General features: G+C 35.3%; 1 protein-coding gene across 2 annotated transcripts in view; it reads right to left on the bottom strand.

The window, feature by feature from the left end:
- Positions 1-26,283, bottom strand: part of LOC145680275 (uncharacterized) — a 121,840-nt gene extending 95,557 nt beyond the window's left edge. Inside the window, exon 1 of one of the 2 annotated variants that reach the window (XM_081750626.1) lies at positions 25,728-26,283. In XM_081750626.1, the coding sequence (XP_081606752.1) occupies positions 25,728-26,218 (491 nt within the window). In that variant the 5' untranslated portion in view covers positions 26,219-26,283. The remainder of the gene's footprint in view (positions 1-25,727) is intronic. The other variant, XM_081750627.1, reaches the window with a different exon arrangement.
- Positions 26,284-26,521: the final 238 nt, after the last annotated feature.

The following is a 26,521-nucleotide window of genomic DNA, read 5'->3' as shown; positions in this document are numbered from 1 at the left end:
ATTTTTGAAGGGAAGATTTTGCCTGTTCTTCACCATCGTTCAGAAGTACATTGAAGAATATGGTGGAGCGCCTTGTAGCATAGGATTCCAGATGAGCTGCCGTCGTGAAATTGTTCCCATCTGCTCTTCTCATATCTTTCTTCTTTTCAGGTTTGACTATCATATTGTTGGCTATCGCTTGCTTTGTTGAATTTGACGCGCGGGGATCAAAAAGTGAAAGAGGAATTAGGTGTTCAGACAGATACCATAGATGCCTTTGCATCGCCGCAAACGCTGCATTCATAAATTTTTCGTTATCATCAGGCACGTTGCTAAGAAGGGGTCCGGACCCCCCCCCCCCCCTTCGAGACCAGAAATTTACATTATAAGTAAATATTCCATTCAATCAATTGCGAATTATTGTATTCTTTTTGGCAAAAAAAATACCATTATTTCACAGAGAAAAAGCATCACTTTGCTAATAAGTAATAGCCTCCAACACAAAATACTAGCCAAAACTAGCTAAACGAACGTTACCCACACCTAGCGGACACCCATGTATTCAGATGCATAGAGCGCAACGTAAGGAATCGTCGTTTCAATTTATAATCACATTCAGATCTTTTTCCTTTGCACGAATGTATTCGTGGTTTAAATTAAGCGGTTACATATTGTGCAAGATTGAGCGACCTCTAAATATTGACAACCCAGTCACTCTGTGCCTAATTTGGGGATGCTATTTGAGTGATACTGAGCGCCTTCCACTCACCATCTAAAATGAGTGGGAATGATCTCATATACAGTGGGAATGTGCGAGAGGTTAACTTAATTTCCACATACCAATTGGGGATTAATTCTGGTAATAAAACATTTACTTCAATCATTCAATAACAATTATATTTCTCTTAGATAAAATTATGAATGTAAGTGTTGTGATGTGATTACGGATAATCGGAAACTTTGCCAGTCGAGTATCGCCGATCGAGTATTGAGCATTTGAGCCCTGAATAGGAGTAACACATACCTTATTTCTTTAGATGACGCTCGCTGCTGACCGAGGTGTTGTTTCTAGTATCGCCAGGTTGATACTTCTTCTTAATGGTTGCTATAGTTGAGCATTGAGTTTGGTTTACTTTTAAATGCTAAAGACGACTCGACGATCTCCGTAGATAGAATATTGAATTCTAAGTTGACTGTCGATTGAATGTCAGTTGACTGTCGAAGACTGATCTGTATTCATTGATCAAAGACTGATCTCAAAGACTCATCCCGAAGACTGATCTCTAACATTGATCTCAAAGACTGATCATGTGAACTCCTCGAAGACTGATCGCAGAGACTGATCCTGAAGACCTCTCGTCTCCTGGTTTTGTTCAACCTGGTCCTTCTACAAGTTTCTCCTGTCGTCTGCTGGACAGCACGTGTGACCTCCTTTCACTTGGAAGAACGAATTCTTTCGTTGTGTCAAGACTCAAAAACTGCAACTCTCGACACACTCCGATTTCCCGATTCTAAGCAATTTCCTCATATCCGTGAATGTGTGAAATGTTCACAAAAGCTTACAATCTCTCTTTTCATAATTTACAGAATTTAACCTATGCAAGAATTGACGCATTGTATGCATTGCCTTCCTGCATTGGCAGACTCTCAATGAAACATTTTATTTACATCATTTCGCTGACCATTGAATAATAACTTTTCCTCAGCTTGCATTAAACTTAACTCGTAGCTATTATTCACCTTCACCTTATTATTTTATAAAACGCGATATTCGCAAAATAAATAAACATTGATTGATAAAATAAAATTATTATACATAATCTTTCGATTTAAAAACGGATACTGCCACAATATAGTCCCACATTGGTGACTTTTTCCTCGTGAATGCATGTGACTGGTAGAAATAAATTAAGTGACTCATTAGTGAATTCAAAACTTCAGTTTTTTCATATGTTTTTGGACCACCCTAAATATATATATATATATATATATATATATATATATATATATATATATATAAGATTACTATCTTCAACATTTGCGTGCATTTCACTATCCTTTCGGGGCCCTACATATTTCTTCAAATATACCCGCTGTTTCTCCTACATACTTCCCACTACGGAAATAGTTTGACTACTCATTAACGATACAAATCCCCTCGTCCAAATATAACCATAGAAAGCTATTAACCCTTAAGAGATCCGGGGTTTTTGGGCTATTTTTTAGACTTTCAGTCAAGCAGCTACTGCATCGTCACTATTTATCCTAGGATCATGGTTCATACCTTATTCTCTTCAGAATGGAGCTGGTTTTCAAATGATACCACTCGCATGCTCCTGCCATATACAAGGAGCGGGATAAATGATGTTAAAGGAAAAAATTCGGAGGGAAAATTCTTTTCTCGCACTTTGGGCCCCCCTGGAGCAACCATGTATGAACGTAGCCATCTAAAAAAATCTGATAAATAGTACCTGGTATACTAAACGTGTGTGCCAAGGTTCAAGTTTCTATCTTGAATACCAAGGGAGGGAGAAATTTTATAAGGAATTCCTACCATGCCCCAAATTACCGTAAAACAGCATGATCTCAGGTAAAAAATTTCCTGAGATCCCTAATTACCCTAGGGTAACGTTTCGTAGGGTAGGGTAGTCAAGCAGCTACTGCATCGTCACTATTTATCCTAGGATCATGGTTCATACCTTATTCTTTTCAGAATAGAACTGCCTTTCAAGCGGTATGACTCGCGTGTCTCTGTCATGTATCTAAGGCGAGAAAATGAGGAAGAACGGGATTTTTTGGGTCTAAATATGCTTTTTTCAACTTTTAGCCCCCTGGACCCCCGTGTTTTAACGCAGAAATCTGAAAAAAATCTGGTAAATACTACCCGGTGGGCTGAATGTTTATGCACAATTCCAATTTTCCGGGTGCAAAAGTAAGCCCGCCCAAAAAAATATACCGACAATGTCCCATATTCCCGTATACAAAGGGAAATTTTTAAACATTCCCTGAGACATCCCTAATTACCCTAGGGTCATGTTTCGCCCATCATTCTCTTCAGAATAGAACTGCCTTTCAGGCGGTACAGTTCGCGGCATAAAATTTGTTACAAAAATTCTAAGTCCAAATTAATAACAAACTCTTGCCCAGTTTTCTTATGCATTCCCGCAATACATGTATCAATCGATTAGTTGCTTCTAGTATTTATTCCAACTCCTCCCCGTCCTCCACCTTTCCTTGTCTAAAGCAGTGTGTGTGACGTAGTACACTCCATTCAGCTGAAAAAGAAACAGGAATCAAGTTTACAACGTTATAGCTTTAAAACAGTCTTTTCCATTCGTTTGTTCTGAAATATTTTTAAGAGCCTAAATTAAAGGAAAGTCACACAATCTTCCCAGAGCTTCATAAATATCTTTAGTTTCAGTCTTTTCTTTCTTTAAAGAGTGCAAGCTAGTAAGATGCTCCCTAAGAAAACTATGGAAATTGCTAAGAGCTCTAAAATATCTACGGACAGAAACGAGTTTTATTCAATGATTCATTTAATTTCTTTTCAGTAAGTGCAAGCAAATATTTCAGGGGCGTCATTTGGGCAGGACAGGAGGGTGTAATTCCTCCTCTCTTGAGCTTCACAAATACGTATTTTTTTATCAAATGTATAGTAATACACTAATAAAAAGTGAAAATCTTATGCCGCCGGAGAATCTCTTCCTTCCTCCCCCCCCCCCCCGAATAAAGTCTAAAAGACACTGGTTTTAACAACAAACCTATAGAGTTACGATAGCACATTGCTAAAGAGCTTACATTTGGTTTCAAGAGTCGAAGGTTTGATCACAAGCCATATGACTTGCTGGGTGACATTGAGAGAGAAAGAGAGGGGGATTCAAGTATGGAGACAGAGAGGGATGATTTGTATACAGATTTAGAATTGGGGAAAACATGATCAGACAGCATTCGTATTATGACAAAATTCAGATTTTGTGAAAGATAAGAAGGGAAGTTTTCGAACTGCGAGGATCACATTAGGCAGTTGTCGAATTAATGTGGAGAACTCTTTTTAGAGCATCAGATGATTACGAAAGGAGAGAACGATCTTCAGAACTGAGGAATTAAGATTTTAAAAAATCTGGTTTCGGCGACGGGTTTCGAACCACGAACCTTGTGGTTATCGAACCATGACTTTATCCAATGTGCTACGGAGAATTCTATTACTTGTTCACATACGTTTCCCTTAGCTGCGTTGAAAGCTACCTTAAGGGGATATTCCAAAAGTTGACTCGGTGGATGCGCCGTTCAGTTAGGACGTAAACCTCTTGTAACTTAGTTACAATGTGCAAAATGAACTTCCTCTTCTTCAGGACACTTTTTAAAGCTTTAAAATTTGTTACTACTGTTTTAATTAAGTTACATTTGATAGAACCATCTGATAAAGTAGTGCCAAGCCCTGTGCCTCATTGTCTGTTAGGTGAATGGTTAATGTAAGTTACTTTTACGTGGATAGTCCGAGCTTCCAATCAAGACCATTCTTATTGATTATTTTATTTGAGCTACGCTCATACTGTATATTCCACAAGTTCAAGTTTGAAGTAATGTAGTCACAGCTAGTTTAATTCGAAATAATTTTCCAATATTATATTTGTTACTAAATTTACATGGCAGTCATCAGTGTTTGTAGCCCTGCATAAATGCAAAATTATTTTAAAAGTATATTTTACTTTCTAGTTTTATTGTTTTTTTTAATTGTCCTTCAACTTTATTTTACAATTATTTTCTATTTCTTAATTATAACATATTTTCTATTTATATTGTATTTTATGTTACACGTTTATTTTTTATATTTTATGTCTTACCTTTGAAGAGGAGCTTTTGACAATTCAGAGTAGCAGGGACATACACACGATGCAGGCCTTTGCAATCAAGAGCTTTTGCCCCCAAGAAATCACTACTTTTTTTGTAAATTATATCTAATTTTAGAGGTGATGATAGCAGGGACGGATTCAGGGTTGTGCGTTCGGGCGATCACATCCCCCAAAATAGGGAACTTTGTATTATAAGCTTAAATTAGAACCTAAAGTAGATATGCCTTACTTTCTTAAGAAAGTTAATTCTGCAGAAGAGCTACTTCTCCTTTTCTAAATTTCTTTTCTTTTCTTTCTTTCTTTTTTTTGCAATCCGCTCCTACCTTGATTTGACTTCGAACGACCGCCCCTCCCAAACAATCATCCTGGATCCGCCCCTGGATGATAGACATTTTAGTAAAATATGTCCTCAATCGCTTAAATAAATTCCTGTCAAGCTTTCGATCGCTGAAATAAATTTCTGTCTACGACCCTGCAAAACAGTGACGATTTTAGGGAGTGATCAGTTGGTAATGCCTCCTTGGAGCAATGACACTTCCCCAGAAGTCATATCTCCGATAATTCATAATGTGATTTATGCATTATCACTTTTCACTCTCAGTGTCTTGAAACGCACCAAAAAGGAACTGTTCTGAAGTATTTACTGGTTCTCCCTATGACCCCATTTCAATATGGCCAACCTTGGGCATATACGCATCTGAAATGTCACCTTTTATGTCAGTGATCCCGAAAACTACCCATTCGACACAAATATAGGATATTTTCGATTCTTTATTCCTGTCACCCTCCCTTAGTCAACTCGAAGCCAACCAAGGCTTATTTTGGACTTACGCAGCATCCACAGTGTCATTTTTCATCTTTGCACATAAATTCGACACTAATTTCGATCGTATTTGACTACTTTTACATGTCACCTTCACCTCTTTGCAGGGATTTTTTCAGTATCTCGCCCCCACAACTATGGAGAAATTTCAACCAACTAAGTATAATTATAAATTATCATCTGAAACACAACAGTACAGGTGATCTTTTTCGCAGAGGAATTCGTTATTTACTGTTTCAATATCAATGTATTGGCTGTTTTTGTTCTGCATGCTGGAGATTGCCAAAGAGCTAAACTTCATTCTGTAATATTGTGCTATGAATATAGTGGTTTAATTCACTGAATACTCGCTTAGACGATGCTCTCGTCACAGGAAAAGTGAGATACAGTTATAAAAGAAAAACGAAACGAAATATTTAAGTTTTACGTCCCACGTTATGCCGACTACGCTAATGGAGACAGTGATGGTGAGAAACGAATGAAATCGTTTAATGAAGAAAGTGGGAGGAAACTGGAGAAACCCGAGAAAACTCATGCACACGGTGTTTGTCCATAATAAAGTTCATTCAGCGCGAGCTGGGTTCTAACCAACAGCTCCATGCACCATAGGTAAAGTTATAAATACTATCAATGAGAGTTGTATAAGATTAGATTTTTATTTATTTCATTCTAAGTTGAAATTTCACTCAATCTTGATCTTCATTATTGTTCGAAATCCGAACCAACCAGTACTCCCTACTAGGGTAAAGATTAATTGATTGCCAACAGAAATCCAAAATCCTCTGTATAACCCCACGTTCCATTATTCCATATACACAATTAAGAGTCCAGCTTAACCTACCAGTTAATAAGTTTTCTTATTATTATTATTAACACCTCAAAAATATAGGCTCATAATTGAACCACTGATTGGAAAAAGGGAATAAGTACATAAAAATATTTTTTCCACTTTTGAGCTTTTCTCACCAATTGCAGTGCTACAATACAAGATTCTTCTTCTTGTCTTAGAGTTTGTCAGTTCTTTTGCTACAATTAATCAGTTATACACGTGTTGAAACAAATACAAATACGCCTCGGGAAGGTTTTTTAGCGTTTCTGAAAACTTAGGTCTGATGTACTTATTCCCTTTTGCTGGAAATAGTTGCTGCAAGGACGTGATAAATCTTTTCGGTAGACTTCACAGTCTATAGCTCCTTCACAACTTCCTTTTCATCTAAGGCTAAGTAGTTACATTTCAGACATTGAGGAAAAAGTGTGAAATTAATTAAAACCCTTCAAAGTGGAGTTACGAATCTTCAATTGACCCCATTTTGCTGTTGGCCTCGCTCAACGCACTCCCGTCACTGTTCAGGGTGCACGATGGAGTTTCTCCCTTTTAGGAATACTTTCTAAGACAGTACTATTTTTTTTTTTTTTTGTTTGTCTTTACAGCTGTTTCAGTTGAGTTGTATTTGATAGAACTGTCGGTTAAAGGAAACAAAAGATCCTATACTCAAATCATCTCTCTAGAAGCTCTAATGGAAAACGAAACGAATCGTGGTAAACATGTTACGTTTTTGAAGAGGATACATTGATTGAGCAAACGTATAATGGTATCATTTGCTTGCAAAATTGAAACTTATAGAAGTTGATGGCTTGTTAGGTGAGGGGTTAGTGAACAGGATTTGTGTACTGGTGGTCCAGGGTTCGAATCTCGTCCGTTCTTCTTACGTTTTGTTTCTTTAAGCTACACAGAGTTTGTTCATTCCAATTCTTTAAGCTTGAATTAAATCTAATACCAGTTAGTGAATTAAAAGTAGCTAACATTATTTTCAAATACGAGACGTTATTACATGCTTGTCACTAGCTCACAATACTCAACTTTGATATAAACTCTTGCAGCCTTCATTTAACTCATTGCTTGACGTGTTTTGTTACAAAACTCATGAATCGTGGCGAACAAAATTGCTTTACCAGATAATGGTGACTGCTTTGAAACCAAATGACAAGTATGAAAATTAAACGTATCATATCTGTAGTTTGGTGTGGAGAAGAAACCAAATAGCGAACGAAAGGTTTAAGAACAACCACGTTATTAATATAAACTATGCCAAAGATTATTGACTTATATGATTAAAAAAATCGAAAGAAATTTTGAAAGAACGAAAAATACTAACTTAGAATTTTGTAACTGGAGGCAAGGAAATCTTATTTAAACATATTTAACATACAATTTAGCGCATATAGAGCGTGGATCTGTGCCCAAGGCGCTAGCTAATAATCTGGAGGTTCTCAAGTCGGAACCATGTGTGAATATTTTGTTTAAATTTAGAATTTTTGGTGGCCATTAGTCGGCGATGACACGTTTAATTGTCTTAAGGAATTTGAATATTTTGATCTTTCAATATGTGAATGATCAAATCTTTAATAATAATAATAATAATAAAAATAATAATAATAATAGTTATAATAATAATAATAATTATTATTATTATCATTATTATTATTATTATTATTAGCAAAGTAATTCAATAACACGTTAATATCTTTAATTATTTCTCGATAACTACTCGAACTTAAGACGTCCTCGAATCTAAGTCGCACCCGGATTTCGCTGGGCTAAATTAAAGAAAAATAGTAATATGTTATGGTTTTACTATTACTAAAGCACTCTTTGATATTGGTCATTTTCGATGATTTTATGTATCCCTCTCCCCTCTCCATGTTGGGGGCACGGTATGACAAAAATTATCCCAGGCCCGAATGTCATGTACGTTGAAAATTTGATCGAAATCAGTTGGATGGTTCAAGAGTTGTTCTATTTATTTTTACATATTAATCTCCCCTTCTCTTGTCCTCTCCTATGTTCTACCGTCAAAGTGAAAATATTAAAACAAAAGTTTCTAGGCCCTAACGTCGTCAATGTTGAAAATTAGATCGAGATCGGTCAGGTGTTCAAGAGTTGTTAAGTTTTATTCATTTTTATAGATATCTCCCCTCCCCTCCTCCTGCCCTACGTTCTACCATCAAAGGGATATGATAAAAGCCACCCCAGGTCCGAGCCTCATCTATGTTGATATTTTGATTAAGATCAGTTCGGTGGTTTAAGCGTGATGAAGTCACTAAGACAGCATTTTTATTTTTATTTTTTTACATAGTCCCCCCTTCCCCTCCCCTACATTGTGCCGTCAAGGCAAAAAATGAAAACATCCCAGGTCCGAACCTTATCTATATTGAATGTTCAATTGATTGGGATCAGTCCGATTGTTCAAGAGTTATTAAGTTTTATTCATTTTCATATATTTACCCTCCCCTCCTCTTCCGCAAGTTCTAATATCAAAATGAAATAACAAAAAGCTTCCCAGGTTCGAATTTCATCTATGTTCAAAATGTGATTGAGAACGATCTGGTAGTTCAAGAGTTATTCACCACCGAACATTGTCACTTTTATTTCTATATTTATAGCTGTTATGTATCTTCCCCCTCTTCTCCATCCTCTACGTTATTCCGTCAAAGTGAAATGGTAAAATCCATCCCTCGCGTTAATCGAGACGGGGACATACAACCTCATTGCTGACGTCCCTATTAATCCTCCTACTCATACCCTTTAGTGTGTTTAAGTTAGTTTTTTTTTTTTTTTTGTCTTCAGTTGCAAATTTCTAAGTTATTTTTCTTTGTTTCAAAATTCTCGCATTTCTTGTATGATAATACAAGTTAATAATCTTTGACTTGTTTTATATTAATAATCTGAGTTGTTCTTAAACCTTTGGTTTCCAATTTTGTTTTGTCTCTACACCAAACTACAGATATGACAAATTTAATTCTCATACTTTACATTTGATTTTAAAGCGGTCGCCATGAACTGGTTAAAAGCACTTTTTCCGTCACGAAACACCCAGCAGAGGGCGTACGATATCGTCTACAGCAATGAGAGGAAACTCCGCCTTGTTACGTGACGTCACATGAAGCACGTTCCGTTCAAACACCTAAGCAAAGCTATCATTTTGCTTCTGGTGTGAAAATGGCTCACTACGAAGCTTCTGTTAAAAGCAGCGTGATTGCTTTAATTGAGCATGCGGCCATGAACTATAGCGAGGCAGGCGCGAGATATGGCGTTAACCGTGCTACAGCACGGAGGTGGTGGAGGAGATATGAGGAAACAGGAGATGTAAGACGTAAAAGAGGAAGTGGGCGACAAAGGGTTTCCTCTGCCGAAGAAGACCAGAGTGTAATTGCCCAATGCCGTGAGCACCCTTCCATGTCTGCCCGACAGTTACGAGAGGAAATCAATTTCCCAGGCGATGTTACGACTGTCTGTCGTAGACTCAAATCCTTTGGTTTGAGATCATACAGGGCAGCTGTTAAGGAGCGACTAACAGAAGACCACATGGTTGACCGTCTGGCGTTTGCATAGCTAAATATTGCACGTGTGTGGGACGAGGTCGTTTTCACAGACGAAAAAATATATTCCAGTGCAAACTTCGCGCCGAAGCGTGTTTACCGCCCCCTGGAAAAAGGTATGCCTCTGAATACGTTTCCCGTTCTGGTCAAATGGGACATGTAACTGTCCGCTGTTGAGCATGGATATGCAAGGCTGCAAATTTCGGAGGAATCTACAGGATTCCTGGTCGCCTAAACGCCCACAAGTATGTGGAACATCTGGATGAAACGCTTCCGGAAATAAAAGCTCATGTAGGTGACGGCATATTATATTTGCAATGGGACTCGATACATAATTCAAATGTGGTTCAGACATGGTTGCAGAGGCAACCTGATGTCGAAATAGTTGACTGGGTTCGTCATGGAGCAGATATGAACCCTATTGAAAATATGTGGGCCTCTTTTCAAGAACATTGCGGGGAACCTGGTCGAACAATCCTCCACGAACATCTAATGATCTTTGGTAGCGTTTTGAAGATGCGTGGTCGATCTGTTGCACCCAACGCTATATCTCTCGCCTGGTGGATTCAATGCCACGGTGTATAGCAGCTGTAATCGAGTCCCAAGGGGACTATACACACTATTAATAAATGCTCGCCCACAACACCATCAGCCCTCTCGAGGGCTACCTAATTCAACCCACTTATTAACAAAATTTTATGAAATACATTACGCGACACCAGTGAATGTAAGTGTCTCAGTATGTTCTGCATCAATAAAGCGGCTAACGTGCGAGACTTGGTGGCCAAGTGGTATTATGCTTGCTATGTAAACCAAAACCGCCTGTAACAGTGGTTCGAATCTAGTGAAGAAGACCCCTACTTTTTATCACCAGGGATATTTGCAATACGCCTTCTGCTATGTCCGCCTTCGTACGGTCTATTATATGACACATAACGTGGACCGCCATAAGTTTTTACTTAGTAAACAATTTATAAATATATGAACAAATACCTAGGTATATTAAAGTAACAATGGAATATAGTACTTTCGTCCGACTGACGTCGCTCTGCAAATGTTCATTGTATTACACCGGAAGACGAATTAAATAAAGACTGAAAAATTTTATATAAAAATTGATACGTAATAAGTTAAAGACAAAATATGTAATTATAATCTCATATTTGAAACTAATTTCGACTACAATTAATTCTCTACCTGCTTTCATAAATAATCCAAACCAAACTTCGAGGTTTGGAATGCACAAACTAAGTGTAGTTAAGAGAAAAAAGTAACAAGAAGAGCAGAGATTCGAACCCACAACCACCAGCGTAAGAATTCCTTTTACTAACCCTTCATCTATCAAACCATGACGTGAATATGACTTTTGTTAGTTATAAATTCGTATCCAAGAAACACCATTAAGCGTATGTGCAACTACTGCTTTGCTCTTTTTCTCTTCAAAAGCGTAACGTGATTAGGACGATTCGTTTCGTTCTCCATTAGAGTTTCGAAGGAGATTATTTGTGTTTGAGTGTAGGATCTTTAGTTTCCTTTAACCGACACTTCTAGCAAATACAACTTAATTCACACAGCAGTTAAAAAAATCGTACAACCTTAGAAAGTATTCCTAAAACCAGAAGCTGCATCATGCATCCTGAACAGTGACGTAACTAACGGCAGTGCGTTGAGGGAGCCCAAAGTAAAACGGGGCCCATTGAAAATTCGTAATTCATCTATTTTTCCTCGATGTCTAAAATGAGACTACTTTAGCCTTACATGAAAAAGAAGCTGTGCAGGGGACTACGAAGTCTACTGAAAAGATTTATCACGTCCTTGCAGCAACAACTCTAAGTTTTCGAACAATAATGAAGAACAAGATTGATTGAAATTTTAACTTAGAATAAAATAACTAAAAATCTAATCTAATCCATATAACTCTCATTGATAGTAGTGTTCCGTATTTGTTTAGACGCCTATTCTTTTATAACTTTACCTATGGTGCATGGGGTCCTTGGTTCGATATCAGCTCACGCCGAATGAACTTTATTATGGACAAACACCGTGTGCATGAGTGTCCTCGGGTTTCTCCCGTTTCCTCCCACTTTTTTCATTAAACAATTTCATTTATTTCACACCATTACTCTCTCCATTAGCATAGTCGGCATAATCGTGGGACATAAAAATTTGATATTTCATTTCATTTTTCTTTTATAACTGTATATCAATTTTTCTGTGACGAGAGCAACATCTAAGCGAGTATTCAGTAAATTAAACCACTAAACCCTATATTCATTGCAAAATAGTGCAGATGAAGTTTAGCCCTTTGGCAATCTTCAGCATGGACAGCAAAAAAAGCCAATCCATTGATATCCAAACAGTAGTTAACGAATTCCTCTGCGAAAAAGATCACCTGTACTGTTGTGTTTCAGATGATAATTTATAATTATACTTAGTTGGTTGAAATTTCTCCGTAGTTGTGGGGGCGAGATACTGAAAAAATCCCTACCAAGAGGTGAAGGTGACATGTAAAAGTAGTCAAATACGAAAGAAATTAGTGTCGAATTCATATGCAAAATGAAAAATGACACTGTGGATGCTGCGTGAGTCCAAAATAAGCCTTGGTTGGCTTCGAGTTGACAATGGAAGGGTGAAAAGAATAAAGAATCGAAAATATCCTATATTTGTGTCGAATGGGTAGTTTTCGGGATCACTGACATAAAAAGTGATATTTCAGATGTGTATATGTCCAAGGTTGCCCATATTGAAATGGGGTCATAGGGAGAACCAGTAAATACTTCAGAACAGTTCCTTTTTGGTGCGTTTCAAGACACTGAGAGTGAAAAGTGATAATGCACAAATCACATTGTGAATTATCGGAGATATGACTTCTGGAGAAGTGTCGTTGCTCCAGGGAGGCATTACTGGATCACTCCCTAAAATCGTCACTGTTTTGCAGGGCCATAGACAGAAATTTATTTCAGCGATCGAAAGCTTGACAGGAATTTATTTCAGCGATTGAGGACATATTTTACTAAAATGTCTATCATCCAGGGGTGGATCCACGATGATTGTTTGGGAGGGGCGGTCGTTCGAATTCAAATCAAGGTAAGAGCGGATTGCAAAAAAAGAAAAGAAAAAACAAAGAAAGAAAAAAAAATTAGAAAATGAGAAAGATCTCTTCTGTAGAATTAACTTTCTTAAGAAAGTAATGCCTATCTCCTTTGGGTTTTAATTTACGTTTATAATACAAAGATGAAAAATACTTCGGATATGTTTTATTTTTAAAATAAAAAGTATAGAAAATTCCCTATTCTGGGGGATGCGATCACCCCAAACACACTCCCCTGGATCCGCCCCTGCTATCATCACCTCTAAAATTAGATATAATTTACAAAAAAGTAGTGATTTCATGGGGGCAAAAGCTCTGGATTGCCAAGGCCTGCATCCTGTGTATGTCCCTGCTGCTCTGAATTGTCAAAAGCTCCTCTTCAAAGGTAAGACATAAAATGTAAATAATAAACGTGTAACATAGAATACAATACAAATAGAAAATATGTTATAATTAAGAAATAAAAAATAATTATAAAATAAATTTGAAGGACAATTTAAAAAGATCAATAATACTTGAAAGTAAAATATACTTCTAAAACAATTTTGCATTTATGCAGGGCTACAAACAAGTGAGGAGTGCCATGTAAATTTAGTAACAAATATTATATTGGAAAATTATTTCGAATTAAACTAGCTGTGACTACATTACTTCAAACTTGAACTTGTGGAATATACAGTATGAGCATAGCTCAAATAAAATAATCAATAAAAATGGTCTTGATTGGAAGCTTGGACCATCCACGTAAAAGGAACTTACATTAACCATTCACCTAACAGACAATGACGCACAGGGCTTGGCACTACTTTATCAGATGGTTCTATCAAATGTAACTTAATTACAACAGTAGTAACAAATTTTAAAGCTTTAAAAAGTGTCCTGAAGAAGAGGAAGTTCATTTTGCACATTGTAACTAAGTTACAAGAGGTTTACGTCCTAACTGAACGGCGCATCTTCCGAGTCAACTTTTGGAATATCCCCTTAAGGTAGCTTTCAACGCAGCTAAGGGAAACGTATGTGAACAAGTAATAGAATCCTCCGTAGCAGAATGCATAGTCATGTTTGATGACCACAAGGTTCGTGGTTCGAAACCCGTCGCCGAAACCAGATTTTTTAAAATCTTAATTCCTCAGTTCTGAAGATCGTTCTCTCCTTTCGTAATCATCTGATGCTCTAAAAAGAGTTCTCCACATTAATTCGACAACTGCCTAATGTGATCCTCGCAGTTCGAAAACTTCCCTTCTTATCTTTCACAAAATCTGAATTTTGTCATAATACGAATGCTGTCCGATCATGTTTTCCCCAATTCTAAATCTGTATACAAATCATCCCTCTCTGTCTCCATACTTGAATCCCCCTCTCTTTCTATCTCAATGTCACCCAGCAAGTCATATGGCTTGAGATCAAACCTTCGACTCTTGAAACCAAATGTAAACTCTTTAGCAATGTGTTATCGTAACTCTATAGGTTTGTTGTTAAAACCAGTGTCTTTTAGACTTTATTCGGGGGGGAGGGGGCATGTGTCGCACACCATTCTGTTCAAAATAGATCTGCCTTTCAGGCGGTACCACTCACTTGTCTTCATCATGTATCTAAGGTGGGAAAATGAGGAAAAACTGGATTTTTGGGTAAAAATATCCCTTTTTCAACTTTTTGACCCTCTGGATCTCCCCTTGTTTTAACGCAGAAATCTGAAGAAAAAATCTGGTAAATACTACTCGGTGGACTGCATGTTTGTCCAAAATTTCAATCTTCTACGTGCAAAAATAAGCCCGCCAAAAATACTTTACATAACCCCCCAAAAAGTATTACACGAAAATATAAATTTAGACTTATGACGTCATCACCTCATATGTCTCGACACAGGAAGGTGTGAAACCATCCGTAATGTCTTCTGCAATGCCACTGTACTTGAAAACAAAAAAAAAAAAAAAAAAGCGGACGAAAAAGCTCAAATAGAAGAGTTATAACGCAATGTACCATGAAACACCCCGTATGGTAAAAAATGTACCATAAGATCCCCAAAGGGTTAATCTAATAATAATTTTATGAAAATTAAGAGACGGTTTCATGAAAAATACAGTATACAATGTAGTGGCTCTCATTGCTCAAGTATACGGAAGGAATTATTTGTTCATAATCAATTCACAAACGGTAGCGTAATGAGATTATATGAATTAAAAGAAAGGCAAATATTTACTTTGGTCATTTCATTCAAGGAATCGTTCAGTGAACCGATTCATAACTAAGACTGAAAAGAATGTGCCTTGCGAGCCTCTAACTTGCCTTCACTCGCTGAGGCTCGCTCGGCAATACTATGTGAATTAAATATTAGACTTCGTTATAGAAAGGAACCAAGCTAGTTACTAACTTATATATATATGAGCTAACAGGCAAGTTTTCAAAACCGAAACCGAAAGATCAAATCGTTGAATCGAAGAAATAAAAAAAAGAAGTGAAATGTCCAAAGCAAAGTCTTACCAAGAAGAATTTGTGAAATCTTTGATAAAAGTGTGGAAAGACATTTTTGGTCTGTATTTTACTTTTGGGCAGTTGTCAAAAATGCTAAATGTATGGTAATTAGTAAACTACTATACAGTCTCTCAAGTGCAAGAAAATATGGTAGCTTTGAAAGGAATTTGTTTAGAATCTAAAATAGAAAATTAATCCTATCTACCTACGAATTCATTTGCAGCTGCACCTGTAGCTGTAGCTATAGAGAAAACATTATTCTACGCTAGAGCTTAACATTTTAATTCATACAAAATTTAAATTTGTCATTTACGTGCAAATAGCTCCATAACCGATAGTGTAATTATTTCAATTAAGCTACATAAACCATGTAATATTTAAACACAATTGCCTTTATAGGATTATTAAAGAAACTACTTGGTTGCTTTCACTATGCTATTTTAAATTCCATTGCATACTAAAATAACACAACGTAAACACGTTTGTTATTTGCGTAATATTTTTATATTCCACTTGTAAAATCACTAATTTGTATATTTATCAAGTAAGTTATTATTAGATCAGCAGACAAGTATATTCGCCTCAAAAAAATATTAAAAATATTTCTTTTAAAATTTTATTAAGTTACTTTGACATTATTGTTGTTTCTACTACGAAGAACTCCCATCTTAAGTACACAAGTGTGCTAACGTATTGTACATCCTCGCGCACTATGTACTATGCACTCGCAGACTTCTGAGCTTGGATCCTTTGACGCACACTACGTGACGTCAATTCCGGAAATAAGCGTACTTCGAATGCACACTTGTATCTTTTGGACACGGCCTAAGTTAACAAATGAAAATCGTTACGAAGTGGGAAACTAAGACTTCCAAAGGAAGCGAATTAAATATTCGAACTGGGGATAATATATCTGTTAATACTAGCTGAAATAGAGAATAAGGTCCTAGGTACAAGTTTTTCCTTGGACTCTGGATCTATTTCAATAAGCCGTTACTAGCTACACTTTACACTTTTAATTCAATGCAGATAAATGTTGAAAACAATCGTAAAATTCAAGCATTTCCAATTCGAACAGAGGTTTAAGGGATGAAATAGAAGCTACACTTCGACGCTGAGTAGGTCAGAATAAAAAATTTCTCTAAATCTTTTACAGTTTTTCTCCATGACAATCTGATACCAGAAATATTAATAAATTCAACGACATCCGGTTTCGATACGGTACTGCAGGTTGTGGCGATATATATACGAAAGAGAAGGTGTATCCATTTGAAATATTACTTGTCGATATCTATTACCATTTGTGTTCTATAGTGATAACTTTTGAAGCCAGAAATGAATAATTTGGACCTCTTTCGGTTTGAACTTGGGACTAACGTAAAATATAAAACCGATTCTTGGCAAGCTATATGAATTGAGAAAATTTATAGATATTTTTTTATCGTTTTTGTTCTATAGAAATAGGTATTAAAACTGGTAATATTAGTAACCTTGTACCACTTTCTGTTTTGGTAGATTCTTGTCGGTAGTTATGCCAACTTGTCTTGAAACGCTGAAAATGGCTGGTCTTTGCAAATAAAATAATTCCACGCTATTTGTAAAAATTTTCGTTTTAAGTCAATAAAAGTTGAAACAGGAAACTGATAATTTTAACCACCTCTTATTTGAATAGAGGTTCAACGAGGAAGATGGAACGTTTTCTTGGCAAGATAAGTCGACTACAAAATAAAATCCATATCTATTACCATTATCACTCTACGGAAATAAAGTTCAAATCTTAATGGTAAATCTAAGACTTCCGGTCATCATATAATGCTGTAGTCATATTTCCAAATGAGGAATCATTTAAAAAACAACATTTCTCGCTATCTATTAACCTGTTTGCTCTGTGGAGATAAATGTTGAAACTACATACGGTTAATTTTAATCACTTCCAGTTTGAATTGAATTTCAACGGAGAAAATGAACATATACTTTCAGTGTCGAATCGATTGCAACAAACCGCAAATTAACATCTTTTAGCGTTTTTGCACTAGGAATATCAGTTCTGAAATTGGACGTAATCGTAAATATGAACGATTTCCAATTTTGAAATTCATTAATTTTTCCGTCCCATGCATACGCCGGCTATCCTAAAGGAGACGGTGATGATGAGAAATGAAAGTACTGGTGGATTGAAGAACGTGGAAAAAAAGGAGGAAACCCTAGAAAATATACACACATGGTGTTTGTCCACCACAAAGCTCACTTGGTGCGTATTGGAATCGAACCAAGGACCCCATGCACCAGAGGGGAAAGCTCTACAACAGAGGCAGCGCGGTCCCACTTTCTATTTTGAGATTGTTGAGGATAATCAATATATATTGTATTGAAAAGCTAAATCCTTAGCAGGAAACTGCTTTTCGTTATGCTTAACCGTTTTTGTTCTATGACAATAACACTACTAAAATATGAAGAAACTAGAAGTAATAGTAAATTTTAACCATGTCCGGTTCGGTAGATTGCTGTGGGTAGTCATGATATGTTGCAATAAATGGTGAATATTTTACAGAAAGCCGCGTTTCGCCAGTTGTTAAAATTTTCGGTTTAGAAGTAAGAAACGAAAAGAAATATAAGTTTTATATCCCACAGTTATACCGACTAGACCAAACGAGACAGTGATGATAAATGAATGAAATGGTGAAATGAAGAAAATCGGAAAACTTCGAGGATACCCACGCACACGACGTTTGTCCACCACAAAGCTCCATTGGCTCGAGCTGGGATCGTACCACGGACCCCATGTACCTGAGGTAACGTTTAAGCACTAAACCCTTTTCATTCAAAATAAAATGAAATAAAATCTTTTCTTTTACGTCTAAGAAATATGCCGGCAAGGTTTATTCTTTCTTTACGTCCCAGAAATAAGCCGGTTGGCTTGTTGTTTCTTTAAGGTAGAATGTTATGTTGTCCCACTGGTGAGTTCAAATAGATTTCCACGCTTCTGATTGGTTCTTTGAACGGGCCAATGAGAGAGCAGATAGGGAGATCAATTGCGTATATATTCTAGAGTAGTGTTTGTATTATTCAGTGCAGTCTGATGAGGATCTTGGCTAGAAGATGGAAAGGTCACGAGTAAATGTGTTTTTATAATAAATAAGTGCAGTCTTTTTCAGCAGTGAATTTATTTTTCAGAAACTAGAAACTATTATATTTCAAGCACTTGCTGGCGTGCTGTAGGTTCTCGTATGTCCTCTTCGGACCCTGAACTGAATATAAAAAACATCTGTAGCTATCTGTTACGGTTTCCATTCCATGGTGACAAATATTTAAACCTTAACAGAGTTATATATAGTCATGATACGTATGTTATCTATAGATACTGGATCGTTTGCAAACAATCGCTTCCCGTTATGTGTTACACTTTCCTTCTAAGGCAATAAATGTTGAAATTAAAATGACTAAGTTGAATAATATTTGGTTCGAAAACAGGGTTATGGGACGAAATAGAACCTATTCATGAGATACTGAAATACTTATAAGGAACTTTATCTTGAAAGCGTTGACTGTTTATCTTGTACCGAAATTTTGAAACAGGACGTAATAGTAAATTTGAACTACCTTCGGTTTCGGTAGAATACTCTGGATAGCCTTGAATGTTGTGCTAAATTGCTGAATCGTTAACAAGTGTCCACTTCTCGCTATATTAAAATTTTCGAGCTGTGGCAATAAACGTTGCAATTAGAAATGAAAAATTTGAACCACTTCAGATTTGAATAGGATAAACAGAGGAGATGAAACCTATTCTTCGGACGCCTAACCGCTGGCAAAAATCCGTTTCTCGATTTTCTTTTTAAATTTTGTTGATAGCTGTTTGCAGACGGACGAATAAACAAACTATTGTACAAGATTTCTGTCACTTATGCACACAAAAGGTTAAGTCTAAAACGCAGTATTTGGTTAATTGCACATTATGAACAAAAATTTACCAAAAAAGACTTATGTATATAGTTAAAAACATAATCCGTGATATTATCCCAGATTCGAAACCAGTTGTGATATATCCGCTTTAATATTAAATGTACCCTAAACTATTTGTTGGGTGTTCAGATAAAACCAGTACAAATTTTAACACATATAGTTTCCATTTTTTGTCGGGATTATAATGCAGTGTAACACAGCTACTGACACACTACGAGTGGCTGAAAATAGTAACTTCCAGTGCGAAAGAAAATACAACCAACTGCTGTGTAAAGAAAATGTCCGGCGGTTTTCTATTTCTGCGAACGTAACTTCACCGAGCATTAACCCATGCCCAGTAAACATGAAAGATGCAACTTATTTTAAATAAATATAAACAGACAGAATGTATTTTGAAAGAAAGAAACGACAAACGTGACTTTACGTAATCTACTCTAACCCATCGTAGCATAATCTAATACAGTGTACAAAACATGCAAGAAAGTTAACAATAATAATTTATATGAACATATAGAAATATATTTTGCAAGTGGAAAAGTAACCACTGCCGTGACTCGACCGTCTCTTCATTCCAGATACCAACGCTACAATCATCACGCCAGCGACACGACCTTACAAATATTGGTCTGTCCATTGTATTTAGAGAACGACGAGGCGAAATTGGAGCAAGATGGTGTCAAAGCCAGTCAATTAGTTCGTGAAAGATCCTGAGTGTTATACACATCATAACATTAAAAACCACATCCCGGTAAGAGTGTACGTCTGATGAGGATCTTGGCTAGAAGATCGAAACGTCACGTGTAAATGTGTTTTTATATTAAATAAGTGCAGTCTTGTTCAGCAGTGTGTTTATTTTTCTGATTTTATTCGCAAGACGTTGATTATGAGTGTGTGTCAAGAATAATCTACACTGTCGAAAGAAAGAAAAGTGTAACAATACATCGCGACACCTAACCTCCACTACCCCATGGTCACTAATTTAACATAAACTACTAACGGAATATCTATCAAATGGTTCTCTAAATAATACTGATCAATTAATTTTTTTTTTTTTTTTTGCTTCAAATGGACGAATATCCAAGCATGTCATGTTTTAGAGCATGTCTGTACCGTGATGTTGGATCTCCAGCTATGAAACGTATACTGAAGTAATTTTACTGATGGACAAAGCTACTTTTTCTTGGAACTCCAACCCCCAGAAATTTCATTCGTTAGTTGTACTTGAACCAGTAATTGAAACTTCGATTAAAATAAAGAATTTACAAAACATAAAGAACTAATTCCAAAAATTTCGATTAGCAAACTGAAGCTGGACGCAGTCATCACAGGAAAGTGCCAAATAAGTTGCGAAAATTCAACGAAAAAGAGAAATTGAAATAATATATTCGGTCAACTAAAATAAGGATACAAGAGAATTAAACAAAGAAACAATGCAAGTTGTTACAGGTCATGGTCGCTTTAAACCAAATATTAAAGGATTAAATATGGAATATAATGAAATATATTACTGCTGTCTGGATTACACGAAGGAAGAAATGAAAACAGTAAGGATATTAGAAACAAGCTAAAACGTAAGAAAAAGCAAACATAATAAGAAAAAAAGTAAGATCTAATAAATTTCGAATCTTACCTAAACAGATACTGCAGAATATGTCGAGAGGAAGAATACAGAAAGTCGAGAAGAAAGTCATATATTACTTTAACACGGACTAGGACAAAGCTTTATAGATGAAGAGGGAAGTATGTTACAAACAAAATAAACTTTCCTGAAATAGACTGGAACAATTAAACCTCAGTTTTTTGTATTAATGTTCGTTATAATATATATGTGTGATTGAAGATTTTTGTCTTTAGTGTGGCAACAAATGAAATGGAAAAAAGAAAAAAAAATAACTAAATGGTGTTTGAAACGAAGAATACAGAACCAACAACAAACTTTTAGAAAATATCCTTGTTGATTGAAAGCATTATCCCCTTGTTTTAATTCCGATTTAGGTCACATTTTAAAATATTTATTTAAGACGATACTAATTGGGAACTAATCACGAAGAATTCATCCAAATATTATTTTTAAAGAACATATAAAAAAGAAACTGTTATATATATATATATATATATATATATATATAGATAGATAGATAGATAGATAGATTAGATAGATATGGATATATCTTAGCTCCAAACTATTATATGTTTTTCATGTTTGTAATAAATACATATTGCACTTTTTAAATTAAAAATAACGTAAAAAATAGGGAGAAAGGACATGAGTTAAAGTTTCAGATAACAATAAAACTCTACAATGCCTCAACATGCTGAGTTATAACTAATCGTGTGAAAAAGGGAGACAAAGGAAATAAAGAAGCACCAGAGAAAAGAAAAACGGCTTGATACAAGTTACCATAGATAAGAAAGAAATCGACCAAGACAAGAGAGATAAAAATACAAACTACAATCAAAAAAACGAAAATATAATTAAAAAATCATACACCTGCTAATGGAATCTTTGCCGCCGGTGACTCATACGCTTTAAAGTGGCACCCAAACCTGTACATTATGTCCTGTAATCTAGCTGCAAATGACAATCGGAGAAATGTCATGCATTCAATTCTTTGGTAGATTATGGTTATATTTGGAATTATTGTAATTACAAAAGTGGCTTAGAAGTCAACCTGAGATTTCCAATTTTACACACTGACCATATTATTTCGAATGTGAAATTAATTTGTAAGGGTTCATTTCCCAACGTTTTTTACTTCACATGGAATAGCTCACTGCATTATACTTTACGTCCACGAAGTAGAGGCCTGATATATAAAATTGATATATAAGTTGGAAAACTGATATATAAGTAAACTAAAAATAGTGCCTTTGAACCATAACCTAATTGTCTCAGTTGCTTTTACTCTCATCTTCATAAGATATCCACTATACCATGCAATGAGTTACTCCGTGCAAGAGACATAATAAACGAGGATACTACCTTCCTAGAAAGTATTTTAGATCTAACTACTTTCATAAAACCTTCTATTTATAGCAATCATTGTGCTTTCCTAAAGTAAACCTGCACTCAAAAATGCAAAGATGGTTAGAAGTTGCCATTTTTCATGCTGTTATTTTATGATAAAATGTCAGTGGCCGACAATGAAAATTCAGACTAACTTCGCTATGAAATCAACTTATAATAATAATAATAACGAATAAGTCGCCCTAAAGGATTCTGCACAGAGTAATGAAACATTGCTCATTAGATTTAATTTTCAAATGTACTACAAACATATTTTCTAAAAAAATGTTATTGCCCTTAATAAAGACTGACACTAACGTATCTTACAAATTGATTTACAGTCATAATGATCATCTTTCACAGGAGAAGCCAATGTCGTGAATAAGGCACATTTAAAAAGATATTAACAGTCTATTGTTTTCGAAAATATACTCTATACCAGCGTTCCCCAACTTGCGACACACTACGGGTGTTACTTGGATTCACGCGGCACACTTATAGATATTATTTGTAAAACACAGATTTTTTTTTTTTTTTTGTGTGTGTGTGTGTGTGATTATCGATCTCCTTCTCACAGCAAAGAAAGCTCGTACACTGTTTTTTCCCGTGGTAAATCATTATGCTTATTTTTCATTCTAATTTAAAAATAGAAAACAATTGCAATGAAATATTGGACTCAATTTTTAAAAATACGCTTTAAAAAAAAACAGTATTCAACCTTTCACTAAGATGGAAGATCACTACATAACGAACGAACAAACAAATATCTTTTACTTTTAAAACACAAATGTAGGTATTTTATTCGAAAGGATTGAATGATATTTTGAATTTTCAACTTGCGAATTGTTTGCAACAATAAACGATGAATAACGGTCATCACAATGACAACAAATACTTTTTTCAACATTAGAAATATACGAAACAGTAACACGGTATGAAACATAAAACTGTAGATCCATAGTAGAGATTCACAGTAGTGTCAAATACAAATATATATTCTTCCCTTCGTTTTACAATTTGATTGTTATAAAATTAATAATTTTGTTTCGATTCCTCGCGGCACACCGGTTGAAAACGCTGCTCTATACAGTTATTATGTATTGGAAATTATACTTTTAATCTCCTGGACATAACATTTAATATAGGCAGGCCGAAATTCTAAAGGTATCGGATCAGATTAGCTCACAACAAAGCAACAGATAATTTTTATCAAAAATAGCATTATAATAAACTGCTACATGAAATGAAAACAAGTATCAGTCGAGTATAATAAAATACAAATGTATACAATATTTGAATACAATTATAATCTAAAGGACAGAAATGAACTAAAAAATCCTTGATTTTTATCTCTCTAATGTGATTGATTTTATATATATATTTATATATATAAGAGAAAGGGAGTAAATTTTCACCCATGTTTTCTATTTTGATGCTTTCTTCCCTCCATTTAAAGTAAACAAAAATTTATATATCGATGCCTTAGTGTCATAGGCATGTATCTACAAAAGATTAGTTTTAATAATTGCGAAAACAAATTGTATTTTCATATTTGATTTTAGTGTTCGATAATCCACAATGGTTTTTATGTGATCAACTATTTTTTACAAGTAAGGTTTGACTTATAATCTTTTACACGGAGAAACATTCGAACTTTTATAATGTCAGATAGATATTCGTATCTGAAACAAACAATTTTTGTAGATACATTTCTTTGACAGTAACCCGTCGATATATCATACGATTTCATCTAAACTATGCTCTCTTCGATAAACTACTTCAAAGTGTTCAAACTCTACGGCGTAAATTATTATACCAGAAGAAACAAATACGCTAGCATTAACTGGTGCAGATTTACTGTATAATTTACATAACAAATCTGAAATAATATTTAATAGACTACTAGCAGATATTTCAAATATTTGTGTTCTTGCCCGTCAGATTCTTACCACTGTAAAAACTAATTAATGAAGGTCAAACCTGTTATACACGGATTTCCCGACAAAGTAGCTAGTAACCATTGTAAGTGAAAGGAAGTGAAGTATCTAAAGTAAATGTACCGCTACTACAGAAGTGTCCAGACTTAAGGGATCCACACAACTGCGAAATATACTTAAGTAACCGTGCTATTTCGATATACACACATATAAGCAAAGAAAATGTATTTGAATGCTACCTATAACGTATTTACGAGTATAAAAATGCATAATTTAACACGAAAGATAAGTAACTTTAAGCCAAATATAGTTTTGTGCTATATTCGTTTATATTTATATTGAAGTTTGCTGACACGCCTGTCCCCAACCGACGCATCAAACGCCTGCTCTACGTTGCGCTCCTGCTCTGATTTAAATAGTACTTAAGTCTTTAGTGATCACCACGCAAAAGTTTGTTAGTGCCTTGTGTATATCAATCCTTCTTGTGTATGTACAGTGCAGCATTCAATAAAATGAAGCTGCATGGATGAATGCAAGTCCGTTCTCCAGAAACGTTTGTTGAAAACACAAAAGGTCGAGTTTCTGAGAAAGAATTACATATGGTAAGTATTTATGTATGGGTCCTTACAATAAATCGGCACCTATTTTTGGCAAATCTACAGTTTGCAGATATAAGAATTATTTATTGTGTTACGGTTTGCTGTTTTTCGAAGTCCTTCGGAAAAGTGTGGCTGGACATATTTGTCACGAATTCTGTGCAAACTCACAAGAGTCGGATATTTATTTCTTAAAAAAAAAAAAAAAAAAAAAAAAAAAAATCCACTATAACAAATATTACGTTCGCATTTCGGAAATTTTCGGATCCCCTTGAGTCATACCTTTTCTTTATCACAAGTCTTTAGATATGAAACATTATCACAAGTCACCTAGTTCAAATATTTACAATAGTTAGTGAAAAATGTTTAATCAATAGTAATCATTACTTCATTGAGATACGAGCTACATGATATTTGTACCGGTATGGCTGTACTCACGTGTCTTTGCGTACAACTAGAATATGTCTGTTGTTCCATTTCCAAACCGTAGATTATTAACTTAGGTTTGACGTAGGCCTATCTGCCATTCCTATTTCTCGCGAACCATTGCTTTTCACTATAAAATTTCCTAACCCATGTAACTGGATTATCAATCTGAACCAATTACTATATATAAAATTTAACATTACCTTTCTTGCCCAACTGAATTTGAACCATTTGCCGTTAATTGTTTATAGTCACCAGAGTACGACGTAGAGGTCACTTCAACCTCCACTTTTCTTCGTGTTTCCATATTATTTTCAAATGCATGGTCTTTTACTGCAAATTCTGATTTCAGCGCATCAATGTTTAATTTCACATCCGAAGAATACACAGCTACATCCTTCTCCATTGTTTGCTCTCCTTCCGTTGTAGATAATATTAATTCTTTGCTATCAGTCACCAGTTGGTATGTCCACCCTTTCCCTTCGAGTGGATCTTCCTGAGGAAACCCATAATCAATTTCTTCTTTGCATAAAAATTCCAACTTAACAGACGCCTCACTAGCCATTACGACTTTACATTTAATACGTACAAATTTGCAACTGTACTTGATATTTTCATTTAATTTTATGCTGCCAATGTTAATGAAATGACTTAACAAGTTCACAGAAGCAGCTTTATACTTGCAATCAAACATACAGTCAGATTTTAATAAAATACATAATAATTGCTCTTTCAAAACAAAATGTTTGAACGCCTTCGTTGTTTGCAGTGTTGTCAGATTCAGAATAACAAATTTCCCGCTCAAAGCCCTGAAATTTCCCGATCGCGTGCAAAATTTCCCGCCAAGAAAGAATAGCAAGCATTAATTAATTTAATTAATAATTAATGATTAATTAATTAATCATTATATTAATAACTTCAAGTTAAAATCAAATAGCTATGAGAAATCAATCAGAAGCAGCCTACATATTTTAAGGAGAAGTCTATCATAGGGCTA

The sequence above is a fragment of the Thermobia domestica genome, chromosome 3 (genome assembly GCF_964235325.1).
Source record: "Thermobia domestica chromosome 3, izTheDome1.hap1.1, whole genome shotgun sequence".
NCBI classification, from domain to species: domain Eukaryota; kingdom Metazoa; phylum Arthropoda; class Insecta; order Zygentoma; family Lepismatidae; genus Thermobia; species Thermobia domestica.
The sequence above is the reverse complement of the archived record's forward strand: the minus strand, read 5'-3'. Positions and strand labels throughout refer to the sequence as shown.